Source organism: Ischnura elegans, chromosome 7, assembly GCF_921293095.1.
Source record: "Ischnura elegans chromosome 7, ioIscEleg1.1, whole genome shotgun sequence".
In the NCBI taxonomy this organism is placed as follows: Eukaryota; Metazoa; Arthropoda; class Insecta; order Odonata; family Coenagrionidae; genus Ischnura; species Ischnura elegans.
In genome coordinates this window covers 45,064,357-45,085,077 of record NC_060252.1, presented here as the reverse complement: position 1 = coordinate 45,085,077, position 20,721 = coordinate 45,064,357, and the positions used below count along the sequence as shown (strand labels likewise).

General features: G+C 39.6%; 1 protein-coding gene across 3 annotated transcripts in view; it reads left to right on the top strand.

The window, feature by feature from the left end:
- LOC124161944 (ankyrin repeat and SAM domain-containing protein 1A-like) overlaps positions 1 to 20,721 on the top strand; it is a 228,709-nt gene that overhangs the window by 160,324 nt on the left and 47,664 nt on the right. For all 3 annotated transcript variants that reach the window (XM_046538213.1, XM_046538211.1, XM_046538212.1), the window contains exon 10: positions 15,500 to 15,686. In XM_046538213.1, coding sequence (XP_046394169.1) covers positions 15,500 to 15,686 — 187 coding nt within the window. The remainder of the gene's footprint in view (positions 1 to 15,499; positions 15,687 to 20,721) is intronic.

Genomic DNA, 20,721 nt, shown 5'->3' with positions numbered 1-20,721 from the left:
TTCTGAAAATGTAAAAGTTGTACCTACAGTTATTTCCTCCTGGGCCTCGTGCTCACGAAAATAAATGAAATCATTACTATTATCAATGTCGAGCGTATCACCGCTTCTCAGCAACCTCTCAGTGTTGTGCGCGGGGTTCGTTTGTGTTTACCCTCTTCTTAGCGATTCATTCCGTCGATGAAAGTTTCTCTCTGAACAAGTATAAGAACTGAATTCTTATAACGACAACAACTCATGAGATTTCGGAGGAAGCCTAGCCGTGCAATTATTTAAAACTAAGGAGAGAAGAAATGAATTGGTAAGATTTGTTTATTGTCGTAGCTTATATTTCCCTTTCCACAAAATTCCTTCAATGAAATGCGATTTATGGACGATCCAATTCCTTACATCTCAATGTTGTTTTTAGTTCAGACTGCTTTTAGCTTAACTTTAATGAAAAAACTTATGAAAATAATTGTTCATGCGTTTATCTTTTATGAAAACCTACACTGTTGTAATTATTAACAGGGCGTCATTGCTCTCCTCAAGAAGTCGGTTTGGCCCTGCGTTTTGAGAAGTATAAAGTACTTCTTCCTTAATGCAATTTGGTTTAATTGCACATATTCATATGAAAGTTGTTTTTTTTCGCTTTCTATAGCTTTCTCATGGCTTTTTGCTTTGCCCCTTGATGGACTTAAATACGAAATGCCTTACGCGGGTGTTCGTCGGATTGCCTCACACAGGGGGAAAACTGCTCGAAGGGGCAGGCGCAGTTGCGAATGATAACGTGAAGGCATTGTCATGATGTTTATGAAAAATGGGGTGTATGAGTTTGACAGTGGTCAAGTTAATTCATGATTGTGCCCTATTGGCAAAAAGTTGAGAGTTTAAGTTTGGAAGAAATTGAAAGTAAGTCAAGTGCTTGTCATTAAATTATTGCCATGGGAATTATTGTCATTATTGTCAAGAGAAATTTCAGGAAATAAAGTTTTTGGTGAAGTAATCAATCAATCAAGAAAGTTCTGATGCCGAAAGATGTAAACCTTTGAATATAGCCGTTTGAAGTCCTGATGAAAAAGTCGATGGAGTCGAAAAGTCCTGATGAAAAAGTCGAGCGTAGAAATAGCTTAGTATTTATTATTTTTATTGTTTAAAATTTTATATGTATTGATCACAATTTTCCCTCCTTTTTACATGTATAATTTTATTTTATCATTTTGTTTAAAACCCTAATTTATGGCGTAGTTGGTACATAATTTACCGTTCGATTCGCATTATTTGCATTTAACGAAAACGTTTTTCCTTTTTCTCCCTTGTGTTATCCACTCGATTTAGATACCTGTAAGCCATTAAAATACCACATAAGTATACCATTAAAATAGAAGTTTCACCTCAGAGAAGTAAATTCTTGATCAAACAGCTCGTAATTATTGAACCCAAGTGATTATATTTTTAGCCGAATGGTAACTCATCTTTTATGGTATTAAAATATAAGTATTATTGGACATCAAATGTCACACCTTGCTTAAGTATAAGGTTTTGAAATATTAAATAGCTCTATGAAGAATTTGTCTTTCAGCCATCGGTTTCATTATCTCTGAAATCACTGTCCCGATGATGGAGTAAATTTCCTCGTGCAAATCATGATTAGGAGTTGATTTTCTTCTTGTGTAGTGGAAATGATTTATTTCGCTCATCTTTAGAATAATATTATCGAGTTGCAAATTGACTTAAGTGAAAATGTCCGAAGACACTAAATCCATTTACTTACCAATTTAAATATCTCTGTAACCGGTAATGGGACAATTTTAATCATTCCGTTGATAATTGCCAATACCAATCATAAAACCGGTTTTGGAGATATTTTCCTACCAGCTTTCATTGGCATACGGACATTTTCCTTTCTTCGGACATATTGACGTTCATCTTTGCTGGTGTGACCGTGGGAGGTTTTTCCTTCTCTCAGTCAAGTGGCATGCATGAATACGGAACGCACTACTTTAAGCGCGTGCACACCGCCTAATGTATTAGAAAAAGACGTTTTTCGGCCCATGAACCGTGGCGAGGAAATCAAACGGCCACTCGAGTCGCTTGGGCGAGTGGGCCCAGAGCAAGAGAATGAAAGGAGACGTTGAGAGGGTTGGCTGTGGGAGTTCGATCCGTGTATGTGTGGAGAGAAGAGGAGGAGGTGAGCTCCGTTTGAAGGGTTTTCCGAAGTGTGCGTTGAAGGTGGAAGGGGAGGGCACAAGGGAGCGTGCACGCGTTTCGAAAAGGGCTTGTGGGAGGCTGGCAGGGGGTGCGAAAAAGGCTCGTTTTGTGTGTTTGGGCCGGGAGCGAAGAAGAGGTTTATTGGGGGGGGGGGGGTTGTGGTTAGTTACCGTGGAGCTAAACCTCTTTTCCCCTCCTCCCCTACCCCGCGTCCTGGCGTCCTTCCGTCCTTAAAATCCAATTCCGCGGTCCTAAAGGACGTACAATACCCTATATACATCCCCCCCTCTCTCTCACTCTCCACCGAAGTCCTCTTGCATCATAGTGTGCTGCGTGAATCATCGCCTGCCGCTTGCAATTAAGAGAGAGAGAGAGAGGAACTTGTGAGAGTCGCACGATGCAGCCGCGCTCCCTTTGAAGCCTTTTCGGGCCGAGTGCCTCTTCTCCTGCCACCGCGGTCCCTTCAAGCGGAAACGGCCGACGTGTGTCTATACCTGCTGCTTATATAGGATTGGGGAATGATTCGTGTGGATTTCGTGTATTTATGAGACGCTAGTGTCGGCGTACATGAACTCCAAACATATAAAATCGTTTCAGGCTTAACTTGGTGGAAGTGCGATGTATTTATGATAAAAACTACAAATGTTATTTTCCCTCTTTAATACAAAACTCAACTGCCGATCGACACGTTATGCCATTTTCAAGGACACAATCAATTCCAAGCACACAATCCTTGAAAATGGCTTAAAAAGTTGAAAACACGGTAGATAGTTGGGTTTTGTTTTAAAGTATGGAAATTACTATTGCTAGTTTTGATCGTGGATTCCAAAACTTGTTTCTTGTATGGGAAAGTAAGGAATAAAACTTTGTTAGGTTCACGAGCAAAATCCGAAGATGCAAGCGTCATGGAGTGAAATTTTTGTATATCGAAATATACACGGAATTTTCCACGATTGTAAACTTTTATTCCGATCTAGGGTTAGATATTACTACCACATCGTTACGGTCATATAAAGTTCCACACTCAACCTTTTTGTACCATTAAGATTATGTAGTAACATCTAAACCTTGGTCGGAATAAAAGGTTACAATCGTGGAAAATTCCAAGTGTTTATTTCAATTTTTTAGGTTCACTTGTGTATTTAATTAGGCTCGACCCGGCTTTTATAGTATACAGCTAACCAGCTACAGCTGTAATGACTGTTGAATCAGCAGATATCGCTGGAAAAGAAGCTTGATATCGGGTTGCGGGGATGCGACGATAGTCAAGAAAAAATCAGGGAGGAATTTGGAGGTTGAGTTGAAATCTCAAGATGTCTCAACAAACCAAAGTCTGTAGTTACATCTTCAGGTGTAACTGGTTTCATTGGAAAGGTTTGCATAGTCAAGCCTGAGGTTAACAGGTTTAACTAGCTTTTTTTGTTATTTGTGTAGCTATCAGGGTGTAGGCAGGTCGGGATTTTAAACCTACTCCCCCCACATCGAGAGGTTTTTTATTACAACCTGTAATTAAAATAGTGTTAATATTTATTTCAACATGCTATATCATGTTCATTACAAGTCATCAATCCTAGAATTGGTTTGACGTAGCTCCCCTTTCATCACTCTTATCGGCCTATCTTTTCATATTCGCTCGTCTTCTTTATCATATCTTTGTTAGCATGTCCTCATAAGTCATAATACGTCATCCGAAACCTGCGCCTTTAGTTATGACCCCCATGGTGTGGCAACGTTCTTTTAAATTGAAACGTAGGATCTAGGGAATGAAGAAATGGGCAATAAATTCTTTGGCTTGCCTTACTATGTGAGGTTACTAATCACACTTCTATCTCTAATGAAAGGAATCATAGAATGAACGAGGCGGGTTAGGTTGCCTTAGCGCTGGCTTTCTTTTACTTATACCCGAGATTTGACCGGTGGGCGTAGATTATGTTGGGAAAACTTATCCTCCTTGGGGATTTTTTAGAAAGCACTTCCAGTCCGTCGGCCTCATGAGGTGTCAATCCGTTTTCCTATCGGTAGTCATCGTTCGTAGGAAGCTAATACTCTCCGTAATGCTTAATTTGATCTCTAGTCTGCTTTCTGATCACATACTTACCGTAGCTGATGGCCTCTTCCTCCTATGCAGTAGCCAAAAAGAGATTCAAACTATCTTAAATAATCCGTATCAGAAATTATACCATAAGTCCTTAATTTCATCCTCCTATGCTTCAGTGTTGGTGTCAAAGTTTTACAGTTACAAAATAAGACTGTAAAATACTGCTTCATTGTTAAATAAATTGCTTATGGTGCGAAGTTCTTTCAATAACCAGCATTGATGAAAAACTAAAACGGTAACAAAGATGAAATGTCACAGCAATAGTTATTTCTTGTTAATAAATTAAAAACATGGAATTTTAAACAGGCTGGGTGAATTTTTATTTCTACTTTCTGATTCATGCATAGGTAGTAATTTGTCGTGGGAATCAGCTTGACGGAAGATATTTTATTATCCACTCATCACTTGCTCCTGATCAAAAGGTTACGGATCCAATATTTAATTCTGTATCACTAGCCCTTATAAGTTTACCTATTCGTCCTCAGTCGTTACGTACCGAGCGAACAGCTGGATTTGCAATATTTGATATGCATTCCTTCTGTATCTTTGGAACTTATCGCCTATATTTTCGCCGCTTCACTAGACTTCAAATCGCTACTCGGCGTCCATGTCTGAACTGGGCATGAGGATAGGTTTTTCGCCTGCGCAAATATTGCATTAAATGCCGATCGCTGTGGGAACAAAAGGAAAAAAAAATAAACAAGAGGAGGAGAAACATCATGTCAGAGTTGAGTGGCCTCCGTGTATCGCATATCGGTGGTCGGGAAGGCACGCGGGCGTGTCAAACGCGCCCGAGAGGCCATCGGATGTCCAGCGGCGCGCGAACCCGAGTCTCCCGGACGGGAGAACTCAAGTGTTGCGACAACTCGACCCATAGCGACGGAGGAAAAGGCCACTTTTAAATATTCCCTCTCGTTTCCCTTTCTCGCTGGCTTTTTTTCATTATTTCATTTTACCCCCATGTGTGTTGCGAATCCGTGGGGCGTGCTACGAGGCGTGTTCGCGGCTCGCCGATGCGGACGTTCCCGAGCGCGTTATTATCTTCCGGGTCGTCTGCCATCGGCCACTAGGGCGACCGCGCGACGCGGCTCTCTGTCCCCGCTTACCTCTCCGCTATCGTGCGATTGGCTCCTCTGACGATTTGCCGTGAGCCACTTTGGTTTTTGGCCGGGGGGGTTTCGTATGGTGGTCAACTCGGGTGGCAATTTATCCATTGCCTCTTCACTCTCGGCCCTGGACTCAACTGAGCGAATTTAGAATGCTTGAAATGGGACATCATTGGAGTAATTATTTAAGTATTCTACCGGTTGAGGTAGGTTTATGTGTAGTATTTACCTTCCCTCCTCAATCCTTATAAATAATTACTCCAACGATAGTTCATTTCAAGCATTCTAAATTCGTTCAGTTGAGACCAAGGCCGAGAGTCCCCACTATAGGAGGCAAAGGATAAATTGCCACCCGAGTTGAACACCATATGGAAACCCCCCCGGCCAAAAACCCCAGTGGCTCACGGCAAACGGAATGTTCAGAAAAGGAACCGACGTATTTAAAAAAGTCGTATCCTCTGTAATATCCTAGCTGTTATTTTGTCTTTATTTTTTTAAGCATATGTGTATCTTCACATCATTACCAATGTAACATCCAGGCAGAACCCTCTAATTTTTTAAATTAATTATTGTATCGTGAACTTAAACTTTTGTATGAGATGATCATATTTCCACCGTTAATATCATTGCTATCTTCCGTGAAAATGAATATTATGTAAATAGCCTTATTGCTTAATAGTTTGGAAAAATGCAATCATGGTCTCGAAAGTCCATAATAGTGACGGAATATCATCTATATGTTTGGATGACCTCTCTGTTAGAGTATTCTGTCGGTTATGAGTACTTAACATGAGGAATTTGGCGAATCATCCAGGCTTGTCTCCCCCACTCAAATTTGACTTCCCTTTATAGTCCACAGTAAGGTGTATCCTTTTCCCTATTTCAGTCATATTAGGGAGGCGTTGAAACACTTGTTGCATTCTCATCATGCTTGCGGTAGTCCAATATGCGTATTCATGTATTGTCATCAAGGTAAGATGTTTTTAGAATTGTAAAAGGAGGCTTGTGAAAATTTCATTCGCATCCTCTGAGAACAGATCTTATGGTTTGCTGCTAAGCTGGCTTGAGAGGCGCGCGGACTTTTCAAATGTTAGAGACGTCACACCTAATTGATGCTATTTTTATCCTGTGCGTCGCGTTAATTAATCTGAGGAGATAGCAATACCTTTTTTTAGTCCGATGCAATATAAATATATGAATTTTTTTTATTTATCCAAAGTCAAGTTTCATACCTAGTTTTTTCTGTGCAAAGAAATGCATGTATTGAAGAATTTTAAAATATTTGAAAATAATTTTTCTTTTCATTGACTATTGAACTTGTTACACTTTATGTAAAGATCGATACGTGATTGTGTAATGAAGGTTTTGGGGGGATCGGTTTGATGTGGTTGCTAGTGAATTCAATTGTTGAGGCCTTCACTTTGTAGAATTCCATATTTAATGTTTGGAAAGGAACTTGCTTAGCTTTTCTACAAAACACACACTTTATTAATGACTAGTTTCGGTTACACTGTACCATTATCAAGACCGCAGTCTTGATAATGGTACAGTGTAACCGAAACTAGTCGGCAATAAAGTGTGTGTTTTGTAGAAAAGCTAAGCAAGTTCCTTTCCAAACATGGTTGCTAGTGTTGGCTTCCCACCACTTGGGCTCAGGTTCTAACCCCGATGATGGTAGAAAAATTTCAGAGACTGCCCGATCCCACCTCAAATGATATGTGGAGAACATTTCAAACGCAACACTACTTCCTTCGGATGGGGCGTCAAGCCGTTGTCCCCTTGGCGCCTTTCGTTAAGAGCAGGTAATACGGACGCCGGGTTTCTCTTAATCTTCCTTGCCTACCCTTACCTCCAAGGAGCAAATGACCTCAGGTATTGGTCGCCTCCTCCAAATACCATACCATGAAGATTTTGAAAAAGTCCGAGAATTCGAACTAGGGAATCTCATAGCAACCCCGATGCATTATTATTTTTTATTTCGGGCATAAGATGTGTTAAATATTTAGTGATCATCTGTGAATAGATACCATGGGTTATGTATTCCCCTGTATCCTACATCACTCTCTATTGTACATCTTTGATTTTGCCTTTAACCCCCGCCCTTTCCTGTCCTGTAGCGTGGTGTGCCTCAACCCAAAGGGTAAGGGTTTCTCATCCCTTCTACTACGCCCGCTAGCTTCCGATGGCCTGACTCCTCTTGCACACTATCTTTCCTCCCTCCCTCTCCTATTCCCTTCTCTCTCTCTCACACACGCGTTCTCTTTCCTGTCTTTTCTGACCGTAATGACTGCTCATCGAGCTTCCGATAAGTGACCGTAGACGTAGTCATTCGGCGGATGAGGGGTGGGTCTCTCCGACACGGCCACTTGCCGACCGCGTCATCGCATCTCCCACACAATTGCCGCCCTCTCGCCCCAACCCCTGTGCCCTGATCCTCTCTCCCCTCTATCGTGACCTTCCCCTCCCCTTCTTCAGACTTCGACGAAATCGCACCATTGGCACGCTAAGTGGTTCGCGTGTGTGGTTTTTCGGGCTGTCCTGCATGGAGAGGTGGTGGCTAAGCCCACCAAAGGAAAAATGAGGTAGAGAGGTAGATGTCAAAGGTTTCTAAATTGAGTCGTGAGAGAAGAATTGAGGCCGACGGGTCCGTTGGAAATGGGAGGGGGAAAGGAGTAAAAGGAAAAGGAATTTTATAAAAATGTGGTTTCGAATAAATTCTGAAGATTCCGGAACATGAAGGCGTGGAAAAAAGTGGAAAATATTCCTTTACTCTTCAATCTCAAGATAAATTTACGGATAAGTAAGATATGTGTCTAGCTTGTATCGAAAAAATAGCCTAATCATCGAAAAACAGCTTTAGGAAAGCATAAAGAAGAAAGAAAAAGAGTAGGAAAAGTGTGATCTAAGATTTGGAAAACGGTGCTTCTAACTTATATATCAGTGGGGAGCTTGATACCGATGATAAAATACGGGGAAGGTGTGAGGAAAGACCATGAGATATCCGAATATTGCAGAAATGTATCTTGGAATTGGATGAATCTTAAATTCACCAATTATTGAATTTTTGAATGGGCGATCGAGGAAAAACGGAAGGATAGAAGAGTTTGAATGAGTGTAAACATGTATCGATGATTTGGTAGTCCTTGATTGTAGAATTTAGGGAAGGAGATTGGAAATGAAAGAGAAACTTTAAAGGAGATTACAGAATATCATTGAGTTATCTGATCATAAAATGATTAACTAATTATCACACTGAAGAAAAGAAATAGAAGAAATCGGAATTGTGTGTGTTTAGAAATTGAACTTAATGATATACATCGATATAAATATAGTCCGTACTCCAACTGGTTTTCTTGATGTCATACTCCTAATGAGGTAAAGCCCTCTAATGTCCACTCTTTTTCATTGATTCTGGTTTTATAAGGTTAGATGCTTTGAAGTAGTCGTATTCAATCTTGCAAATGCCTTACGACAAAACTGTTCCATCAAAAATTTGTATTGTAATGAAAAATTAGGCATCTCAAAGTTGAATTCTTCTATTACGTATTCAAAATACTTCATCACATCTTTTCCGCTCCTGTTGAATCCAAATATTTTTAATGCTACTCATCAACTATATCGGTATATAATTTATGTTTAAATGAACATTGTTTCATAGCCAATATAAACGGAATGATGAAAGGGTGGATATTTATAATTATAATTTCAGAGCATTCGTACTGAAAGAATGGCTTCAAGAAGCAATGTAGTGTCTACAGTAACGTCTTTTAGTTTCTGAATTGAATAAACCGGTCTTTGTTATTATTATGTTGTAGAATCCATCCGAAATTACGACTTTTTTGGTTGCAGGAACTGTATGAAAGTTGCAATTCGAACAATGAACAGAAGAAGAAATTTTAAAATACTTATAAAATAGATACTTATACTTTGATTCCTAATGCTAGTAAGTATCAATGCTACTAAGAAAAGATCTCAGCGGAAATACATACGAGACCGTTTCAGCTACACCGTAACTAATAGCTGTTAACATTGAATGGGAACTTGAAAGAGTCAGAAAATCAAACACTCAAATAGAACTTATTAAAACTCTGAAATTCCTCCCTCTTCGCCTCGTCGTGAATATTAAATTTAATGGAATCAAAATTTTTATTCGAAATAACGAACTTTTAAACGAACGCTATCTTCATAATCGGCCTATCAGAACCATTGCGCGTTCTCGGCTTCTGTCATTTCAATATTCGTCGCATAATCAGAAGCCAGTTATCCCTCTTGTTCACATTTGATCTGAGGTCAAGACTACCATGGTATGTGGGCGAGTTGGGTCGTGGGGTCGGTATGACTTCGCTTGCATCTGTGCGAGTTCGTGTTGGATAAGCCAGTGGGGAATCGTCTTTCCACGGTCGCTTGAGCGTCGGATGGCATCGGTCAGGCCTCGTTGACGCCTCGTGCAGCGGCAGAGGGGTAAGGGTGGGATGGGTATGTCGACAAGGGAGCTGTTTGGTGGCTACCCAGGCGGCACGCCCCCAAGTGGAAGTCTATCTGTGGACGGACGGGAATGCTATGCGAGACCGTCTCCCACACCATTCAATTTTTTTCTCTATCTCTTTTCGCTCACCAGTATCGCCCTTTCCCATGCGTTAGCTCCCCCACGTATCCGGCCCACTGCTCATCATCGGGTCCGATCGCCGCTGATTGAGCCGTTTCTCTCGCTTTGAAATTTTCTCCGATCGGCGGAATCTGCCGATAATCCCTTTGTCTCCTGTGTGGGTCTCGTGGTTTTTGGTCAATTTCTGATCTTCTTCTGGTTTATGGCCATTTCTTTATTTTGCTGTGGTCATGCCTTTATCTATTTTGTGTGCGTTTTCCGAAATCGTAGTTCTGATCTGCTTCAGAGGCCGCCTTCCTTTATTGCAGCTCATTCGAATAAGGATCCATAGTGCCAGGTTGACGTTTTCCACTAGTTGGCTCATAACTTGCATTCATGTGAAACTTCTCTTTGAGTCTGTTAAGTTATTTGGGTTTTAGCACAAAAGACGTATACGTCATTATTCTATTTGAGAATCCTTGATTGGATATTATGCATCGGAAATTTTAATCGAATGGCATTGAAATCAAAATGTAAAATTATTTGAATTAAAGTTTCTACTGAATACTTTGCGTTTTCTATGACTATGACATTAGTCCATTGTAGAGTAATTTATTTTATTCGAGCGTCCGGAAAGATTAGAACGACCATCATTTGAATAAAAACCGAAGATCCAAGCGTGATGGATTGGAATTTTTCCATATTGAAATAAACACTTGCATGATAATAATGATATAATCGTGGAAAATTTCAAGTGTTTATTTCAATAAGGTCATCACTTGGAAAAATTAGAAGAATAATATGGAGTATGCTAATTCTTGGATCATAAAAAATATTATCAGTCACACTCATTTCTATTACTGAAATTTCCCCAGCCAACTCCACCCGCCAAAAATTTGTTTGCCCTCTTGGGTCAGTAACATTCATTCGAACTGCAGCATTTCATACTGAATAGTCAATGGACCCTTTGTTTCGGCGAAATAAATGATTTCAATTGGATCCTCGCTTTCAACTCCATCTGTTCCTCGTGAATGGCGTCATCAATAGATGATTTTTTAATTGGCCACAAGATGTATTGTCACCCAACGCGCATGGACTCAATAAAAGTCGCCGACAGTAGTGGGGTCTCAATTTTGCGGAGAAATAGCTGTAATCACGGCTGTTTATCTGCATTGCATAATTCGTTATTATGCAATCTATTAAAATAATAACTTTCTAATGCTATCCCTCGCTAGTGTGAATGCTGTAATGGACATTTGAGAATGAAGTTTTCTTTCTCTATGCACTCACCTCTACTCTGTGGACGTTTGTGGAATCCAATTATCTGCCCAGTATGAGTTCTTGGCGGCATCAACTTATCTGCGAAAGGGCTAATGTCGAGAAATTTTTTCCGCGAACAGCTCGGCGATTGAGCAAAGGGGCGAATCGAAAAACCCAAAAAAGCATGGTTCGCTTAAATTTGCAAATTGTATCACAATCGACTATCAAAGAAAATTGGTGAATGATTTTCAATTGGATTTTCGTTTTCCGTTTCGATCTGTTCCTCCTCGTGAAGGACACGAGAGTATCTTTATCGTTATTCCCATCCTTTTTTAATTCCCTGGCTTCAAAAGATCCTTTCCTGGACCTCTCATCCTCTAGTACTCTTTAAAAATCCTCCCTAAAATGTCACCTTAACGATTCACCACTCTCTTACCAATAAACTCCCTTCTTATGTTTAAACATTTTGTTTTTATTTGTTTTTATTGTCAATGTGTATCTTTAAGCTATTAATTATTTATTGAGGTCAGCCAATTTAAAATCCTTCGTGCCTTTTTTGGTGGTGAAATAAATGCATTACTACTCATCGATCGAAGTGTTAGTGACGTTGAGCCGTGTGTTCGCGTCCTTTCTTATCTCATCGGCTCGTGCGTATCCTTGCCACGACGTGCTAAACGTCCTCCAACAATGGTTACGCACTGTTCTCCTTCCTTCGACCGCACTCTCCGCTGCGTAACGGGTCGTTTACTGCATGAGGGACAATGCTATTCACTTAGCCCCTCACCCGCCAAGCGTGGTGTCCTTCTCTTTTGCAAGGTGTGGGGTGAGGCTTAATGTCTTCTTTCTCTGAACGTGCCAGCCGCGGCGGAAGCATTGACAGCCATTATGGAAACGTGTTAACTGTTAACGATAGTTATGATGCGTGAAGTGGAGATCTTAAGGCAGGTCTCGTATCGTATAGCATGTGGCTAGCCCCGTGGAGCTTTTTGCGTTGTCATGTCCAATGATATCGAGTCGCGGTGATGTCTTTGGCTCCTTTCTCTCTATCGCTTTCAATTTTTTTTGTTGCGGGCTTCCGCTGAGTCTCATAAGTGGCTTGTGAAGGATAACTTAATCAGGTGATATGCATGTTTTAACATGGCTTAACTTGCAAGAGTTAGGACGCCTGTTTTCGTAAAGAGAAGGTCGCTCTCTACAAAGAAGACTTTGGTTGACGGCTTAGTTTTCATTTAGTAAACCAAACTTTTATAATTGATCGGTCGGTTTATTAATGATATTCGGAGGTCCTCGTGTGGTTGGCTATCGTTGAATTTCATTGCAAAGCGCGCATTCATTTTGAAAATGGTTTCTTTGAGTACCTTCCATTCCCTTTTAGTAATCTTGGAAAAATAGTTTTATTTCTTTTTCGGGCTTGGAATTAATATTTACATTACAACTTTTCTATGCTTCGTTATGATACTTGCTCTGCGTCTTTGGTGTATAATATTCGCTTTCTTAATATTTATTAGAGATTAAAAAAAAATATTGTGGTAATTTTCTAATAAGTCCTACATTTATTTTCGTTATGTTTCCTAATTATAGGTCAAACGTAAGAGAAAAACCTTAGCCGCAAGTATTTGTTTTAATCTTTCAAAGGTCAAATAATTTAACTTGTTGGTTTACTGTAGCAGTCTGACTCAAGTATAAAACTTAATTATCAAGCTTAGAATCCTTTGGACTAGGGTAACAGCCACATTTTCGAATGGGTGAACAGTATGCTATCATTCATTTACTTTTTTAAATTATAATTAATGCAAACATTCTCAAATCCCATATCTCTTTGGTCAGTCAGCAATGGGAGAACTTGTATAATGTAATATATCGTCTTTACTCGGCGTAGTATAGCAAGAAATAATTCTTGGGTTTCCAGCCGAGTGAGAAATTTTTTGACTGACGTTTCAACGGACGTTCACTGACTTCCATCGTCCTCAGAGTAATAAATACTCTCACTGCTCTGAGGACGATGGAAGAATATTGCGTTGAAACGTCACCCAAAATTTTCCCCACTCATCTGGATACCCGAGAATTATTTTGAGAACTTATATAGTTTTGCTAAAATCCCGAGTTTCCATTTTCAATACTTGTGTTTACTGCGTTTTGGCCGAAAGGCTTCATTTCTTTAAATTTTTTCGTATTGTATTTTTTTTGAACGAAAAATGAAAAGGAAGAAACTTTGTGCTTTCACATGAATATTTATTCACGCATTTACACGACCATGGTTTCAACGTTCGACGTCATCATTAGTTGACGATGACGTCTGACGTTGAAACCATGGTCGTGCAAATGTGTGAATAAATAGTCATGTGAAAGCATAAAGTTTCTTCTTTCTCATAATGAATCGCTTTCACAAAGTCGCGCCTTAAACCATCAATTTTTTTTACAATATTTCATATCGCTATGTGGAAGCCTCTTATGTATTTGGAAGTATATTTATTCACACAGTTACACGACCATGGTTTCAACGTTAGACGTCATCATCAGGTGACGGTGACGTCTGACGTTGAAACCATGGTCGTGCAAATATGTGAATAAATATTCATGTGAAAGTACAAAGTTTCTTCTTCTTTATAATGAATCGCTTTCACAAAGTTACGCCTCAAAACATTTTTTTTACAATATTTCATATCGCTATGTGGAAGTCTCTTAGGTATTTGGAGGTGGTCCCAGTTTGAAAAAAAATATTCTATGAACTTCAAAATGCGGAAAACTACTGCGCAGTGCCAGGCAGCCGTCCCTTCGTCGCCACTCGCCCCAATTTTAAATGCCGCGTCCTGACCTTAAAACACGACTACCACCCTGCGTCCCTTGGCCCACCATACCGAGCGCCCCCTCCTCCTCATCACGGAACAAACGGGGCGTAGGAAATACCGCGCTGGTGAGAAATGGGATGAGGACATATTGAGAGTCCACTGGCTTTGAGGAGAGGGTCTGTCCCCCCTAGAGCGGAGGAAGACTCCCATCATCAGTTATCGCGGGGGTTTGTGGAAAGCCAGCTTATGGGGCTAGAATGGCATTTCCTCCTCAAAAGGATGCAACGCTATCCCACCGCATCAACCCCCTTGTTTATGTTTTGTAAGTATTTTTTTTGCGTGGCATTCTGGCGACGTGTATAAGGAAGGAAGCTCTCGATAGGCGTTCACTTCTTTCGTGGAAGTTGGTATGGCAAGATAGTATCTGTTCAAGGGTGTGGGTTAGACCATTGACGTGGCTGATGTGCGGGACTTCTACGGCTTTTTGTTTCTACGCTACAGCTTTCCTTGCGGTTTCGTGGTCGCTGATGTCGTTTATCTTAGCCTCAGTTGGTGCAGTAGTGGTTTTGAGTGAATACCTCCCACGCCTGTAATTCTGTAGCATAAATTTCTCGTGCGAAATTGTGTCACTGTCATTAAGAAGTTGAGGCGACCTCAGTGCTTTGTTGACACTTTGACAAATTGTCCTTGATACTTTCCGACTTCATTCCAAATTCATTTTTTGTCCCCGTTAAAGAGGCAGAAATCGAGCGTATAGTTTTGGTGGTTAAAAAATCCAAGGAAGCTCGAAAAAGAATTGTTTTCTCGATTTTTTTAAACAAGAGAGATTTTAGTTTTGGTGCTAATGCTGCCTGAGACTTCTTAGGCCGTGTTATGTGAATAGCAGTCGGGTGTATGTCATGGTTTTTTGCATTGAAATCAGAACAATAAATAAATATTAGCTTTGGGACGGTATTTGTCGGAGACTTAAGTGTCCATAGAATTTAGCTGCTAGAACCTTCCGTAATTATCGACGTATACTCGCGGAATTTCCACATTTCTAAGACATCGTTTTGAGTTTTCTTAATTATTTCTGGGTCGTCCCAGGCCTTCCATATATTTTAAATTGTCTCCTCGGCCGTTGTATAAAGCGCTGATAATCTTTTTATTTGGGAGAAATATAGGGCGCTTTCAGTGCGTATTGCTGCCTTAGTATTTTTAGGCTGCGTCATATTGATAACATTTGGAAGTGCTTAACTTAGCAGGAACGAAATATTTTTGAATTCAACAAATCTAGAATCGAACCGAGTTGTGTGTAACTCCGAGGTCTTCAAAGGAGAGCATCCCATCCAATTTGTGTCCACTATCCCTTGGGCCATAGTATAAAGCACAGACCACCACCTTTCGTTCGAAGGGCGTGCCGTGGCCGCCCGCCCCTGCCATGCTGTGGTGTGCGCGGCTGGTGACCACGGCGGCCTGCCTCCTCTCCCCGCAGGAGTACAAGCGCCGCTCCCGCGACATGGAGACCGAGACGGAGGATGGGCTGCTGTGCGGCGCCGCCGCCGGGGCGCCCTCGCTCGACGCCTCCAGCGGCAGCCTCTCCAGCAGCGTCTCGCTCTCCGACCGATCGCTCTCCACGGACAACAACGTCGAGGAATTCCTGGGGGACGCGCCTTTCGCTGGTAAGTCATGGAAAAGTTTGATTCCCTTGTTTAAGCGATTTCCCATATTATTAGTTGAATTTATTTAGTATTTTTATGCTACGGGATTGTGTCGCGTGTCCTCCGTCATCCATATTACTTAAATATGACCTCAGATTTTGGTAGATATGTTGATGCTTCAGGCTTTTGGCGTGGGCCCAATTGTAACATGCATCATTGGGTTACGTAAGCTAGTCGATTTGTAGCTTCCTCCCTCATTTTTTTAGTAGGCCCGTACCTAAGACCGTTTTCACTTAGGTGCACGGTTAAAACCTACACCGGATTCCATGTAATCCAATGAACACTTCTTCACTGTCCCCTCCGCCGCTATTGCTTGCACTTACGCTAGTACTGTGTACGGAAAGTGCTGTCATCGATGAACTCTACTGAACCTACCCTATCCTTCAGAGTAGGGTAGGGTTGTTAGGGTTAACCCTCCTGGTGTTTAGGTAAAAATTTTATTTTCTGAAATGCTGTAGCGCACTTGAATAATTCCCTTTAACGTCTGTAGCTTGATATGGAACAAGAATTCGGTTTCAATTTGCTAACAAAAAAATGGTTCATGGGTCTTCTTACCCTTTGTCAAAAGACCATACCCATATGATCTCTCTGGGGAGTTCCGCTAATTTTTAATTTGGCCACTAATAGTGTAAAAACAAATATTTTAATATAATGATTTTTTGGGTAATTTGAACGAATGATTCTTAATGCGGTACGTTTTTCTGTACTCAGGCTTTACTTTCAGAATCGAAGTGATTCGACGATCGGGAAGGTGTTGGGCATATTTTTTCGATTTTTTTCTCATGTAAAAAAACTGGTCTTTTACTCAATTTATATCCTTTGATGAAACACATCGTCTTTTTTCTATCATACCTACACTTCATTCTTCACTGCATCCACATCTTTTCTCTTTTAGAGTTCATCATTCGACTCCCTTTTTGATTCTGATTTGACCGATTTCACTCAGGGAATAAAAATTTAATATTATCGCCTATAGCTGAAAATTTTAAAAAGTTTTGTATCTTAAATAATGGAGAGTTTCCGTGATTTATCGAGTGTTCCTCTCCAGCACCTTTTTGGAAAAAGATTGTAGAAATTCCATGTATAAGTGTTAAAAAGGGAAATTTTTAAAGTGCTATGAAATTGGTCGTCTTACACCTATTTACACGTCGCCAAGTGATGGCCAAACTTCAACTGAATTGTTTTGCAGAGGTCTCACCACAACATACGTCTCGCGAAGGACCCCAAGGACAATCTACAAATCGAGAGTGTAAGAAATGTTTTTTTTTTAACTACCCGTGTAAAATGGCTTATTGTTTCTGATCAGGACTAGTAATGCAGGGAATGCGGGCAACAAAAGTTCAAATTCATTTCAGCTGTCACGGAAGATGTTCGCATCTAATTTGCTTGTTTTGGTCGAAATTGTAGCTGCGTATAATTGTAATTTGATGATCGGTTATAAATTTTAAATACGACCATTACCAAAAGCCATTTTGCACATTCCAGCCGTTTTTTTTTTACCTTAAATCCACGAGTCTCAATGTATTAAAGCATTTCTTTTGCTGGATTTTCGCACACATCATCACAATTTGTTTTGTTATTTCGTGTCTAGATTTGTGCCTTTTCAATGATCTGTACCACAAGCCTGTGCTCATTCGTTACACCCTTCTTTTTCTCTCATTGTGGTCCAATCCATACATACTTGTACAACGATTCAGATTAGATGATAATCATTATTTTTCCGAAGCCTTTATTTATTTTTTTGTGTACTGTATAAAAATTCCCATTCTATTCTCGATTATATAAATGATACCCTCATATTCTTGCTTTCTTGTTCATCAAATTGTTCACTACGCCACTTATTAGTATGAGGTCACTGAAAATGTTTTTATTGAATTTATGTTTTCTTTAGAGAATAATTTATTGATTTTTATTCGTTTCATGGTGTTTTGTGGTTAATTTTTCCCTGCTTTCACAGGTAAACGTATTTTGTGTAATTTCGCATGCCTGGTTTAATTTGATGCTTTTTTTCCCCTATAATTCTGCGTCTAACTTGGCTTGACGCTTGCTTGTTGCATGGACGATGAGCGTATTGTTTTAAAATCTGAATAACGCTTGTAATGGAACATTTATGTGCTTATGAATAAAAAATGGTGCTTTGTAATCCATGCCAAAATTAACGCTTAACAATTGTTTTATTGGATTTTTGTGTGAACTTAATGACTGAAATATTGCGAAAGGTTTGTAAATAAATTATTATGTTTAATATGTTTATAATTTGGTGTTTAATCCGATCATAAGTGGTAATTAATATCAGTGGGTATTTTACTAAAATCTATCTTGTTCTCTGCATCCTCATAGGTATTTCCATCGATTATAATTTTAGTTTAGCCGACAATGTATTAGGTTGCTGTATACGGAATACATTTATTTTGAACTTCTGTTGTTGTACTTATTTGATTAATTAAATATAAATTTATAAATTTCTTTGGCTCAGGTAATTTTTTAAAAAAGTATTCAGTTAACTAAATTTTCTTTCGGTGTGATGGCCCTGATTCTCGATTATAAAGATGTAAAGTTTAAAAAATGCAATACCATTTTTGAGCAAATTTTCAAATTTTTTATCTGTTAAGTAGCGTCGCTCTTTCGTTGGTTTGGAAATGAAGTCATGATTACAAGGTATTGAGTTTTTGGTTCGTATCGTCTTTCATCCTTCACCAAACGGACCTGTTGCTCCCCCTTGAAGAACACTCTTTCTTTTTCCCACTGTATTCTAAGGCATGGAGCGAGACAGCAATATGAGGATTTTCATGGTCACCTGCGTAATGTTTATTGAAAACTGTAGAGATATGATATTGGAGCCTCATGAATTGCTCGAAAAGGCGCATTTTGAAGATGGTCCTTAGTGTTAATTAAGTCGGAATAGTTTAATTATTTTTTCTTATCCTATGGAACATTTCATCAATTAGCCATAATCGAGTTGAAATTTTATATAAATACTTGTAAATATTTAATGTTAAAACATTAATTAAATTGGAACATTTTCATTTTGTACTTAAGTCGTGAATCAAATCGAGAGAAATTATGGGTGTTACGATTGCAGTCAATGAATTAATAGAACAAAAGTTTGCTATTCGAAGATTTTTTTGATAATTGTATTTTCGGGTTCGTTGAATTTTTTTGTTGAGGTTTTGATTATTCTGTATTTCTGGTAAACTATATTGAGTATGTAATAGCTGTGTTCTCGCAATATAGGGGCATATTTAGTATAAAATTGTGGATACATTATCCGGAATCTAAGTTTGCCTCAACTCGCCATTGTATGAAGAGTTCGCAGTGATGTTTCTCAACCCTCATTCCACACTTGCTTCTTTATGAGTTCATTTCTCCCCACTCATGGTCTTATCTTCAACAGCTGCAGTCAATTGCCCTTCGAAAATTCCATCGTTCTTCTTCGCCCTCTGGTAGTCATCCTTCATTGTACCATGCTTTGTCATAGTGAGAAATATACGGCTTTGGCGTGTGAAGAGCTTTGTCAGCTGACTTTAGAGCGTGTTACCCCAAAAGAGTTCATCATCATCATCATCACTCGTCTACAGGGATGCCGACTTACAAAAAATATTGGGGGAGCCCAAACCAGGGATCTTGTGCCGGGAAATTTTATAAGTAGTGAGTTTTAAGTTTTCTAAGCATTTTAGAAGAGTCATATGATCAACATTAGCACCCTGATAACTCGAATCTCGATATCTGGCCACTCCGGGGAAAATCGACAAGCCTGACACATTTTTTCCTCACACCCATAACGAATTTTTGAGGGGGCTCGGGCCCCCTCAGGCCCCAAGGAGTCGGCGCCACTGCTCGTCTACAATTCTAAGATTAGTTTGACGAAGCTCTCCACTCAATTCTCCTGCCAGCTTATCTTTTCACACGTACATATTTCTCCTCTTACATATCTTTCTTTACCTGTTCCATATATTTCTTTCGAGGTCTTTCTTTTCCGTTCTTGCCATCTACTGGTCCCTCGATGATTGTCTTCATCAGGCCATCTTGTCTCAAGATGTGGCCTATATGGTTGTTCCGTCTTTTTATCAAGGTTTTCATGAGGCTTCTCTTCTCTCCTGCTCTTCTCAGAACTTTCTCATTACTAACTCGGTCGATCCATTTGATCCTCATCATTCGTGAAAAATATTGTAGTAGGTAATTAAATGGCATGATATCAGTAGCGTATTTGTTGGGTGATGTTGGAAATCCCCTAATTTCAAAAATGCTGTTTGATTGAAGCTTTTCAAATATAAGTTCAGTCGATGGAATAATTTAGGTTAATTTAAACGGCGATTTAAATTATTTTTTTACAATTATCGCTTTGTAATGCGTGAAATAATAAAAATATAAAATAATTATGTGAATTTTTTTCTATTTTGTAGAATTCGAAATTATGGGCAGTACTGTGACATATTTTGTGTCAATTTTAGAATGAGGAGGTATTATCATGATGTTTTGCCATGTCTGGCTCATTGTCAGAAGTTTTCATTGCTAATAGATTTTCCACGTTACATTACATGCATTTAGGTTCCCGTACTTTCACTTGTTATTGTTGATTCCACAAGCGTTTCTTTTCCATTGTCCTTTCCGAAAGTGGTTTTACTGGACAAGAGTTGAATACATAAAGCTTCTTATATTTGGAGACACGCTCTTTCCTTGCTATTATTTTAAAGTGTGTGGCCGTAGTCCCACATACTTGATTCGCAAGGTGCATCACGCTTGTACCTACGTGTCGACGTATTCAAATAAATGTAAAATTAGTCTTTCGCTTTCTCTTGCTGATCTTAATCGATCAGATTTTAATGAACGCTGTCTCATGCATCGTTGAAGGAGAAAAGATTTTCAATTTCAGTTTGGCGTGGACATCTAATTCGTAACTCGTTTGCCTCGCTGCGCTGTAGTAAAAAAACTCCTCGACAAAGAAGGTAAAATCTCCTTTAATCGTCTTAAAACCCATTTGATCATCATAAATTTT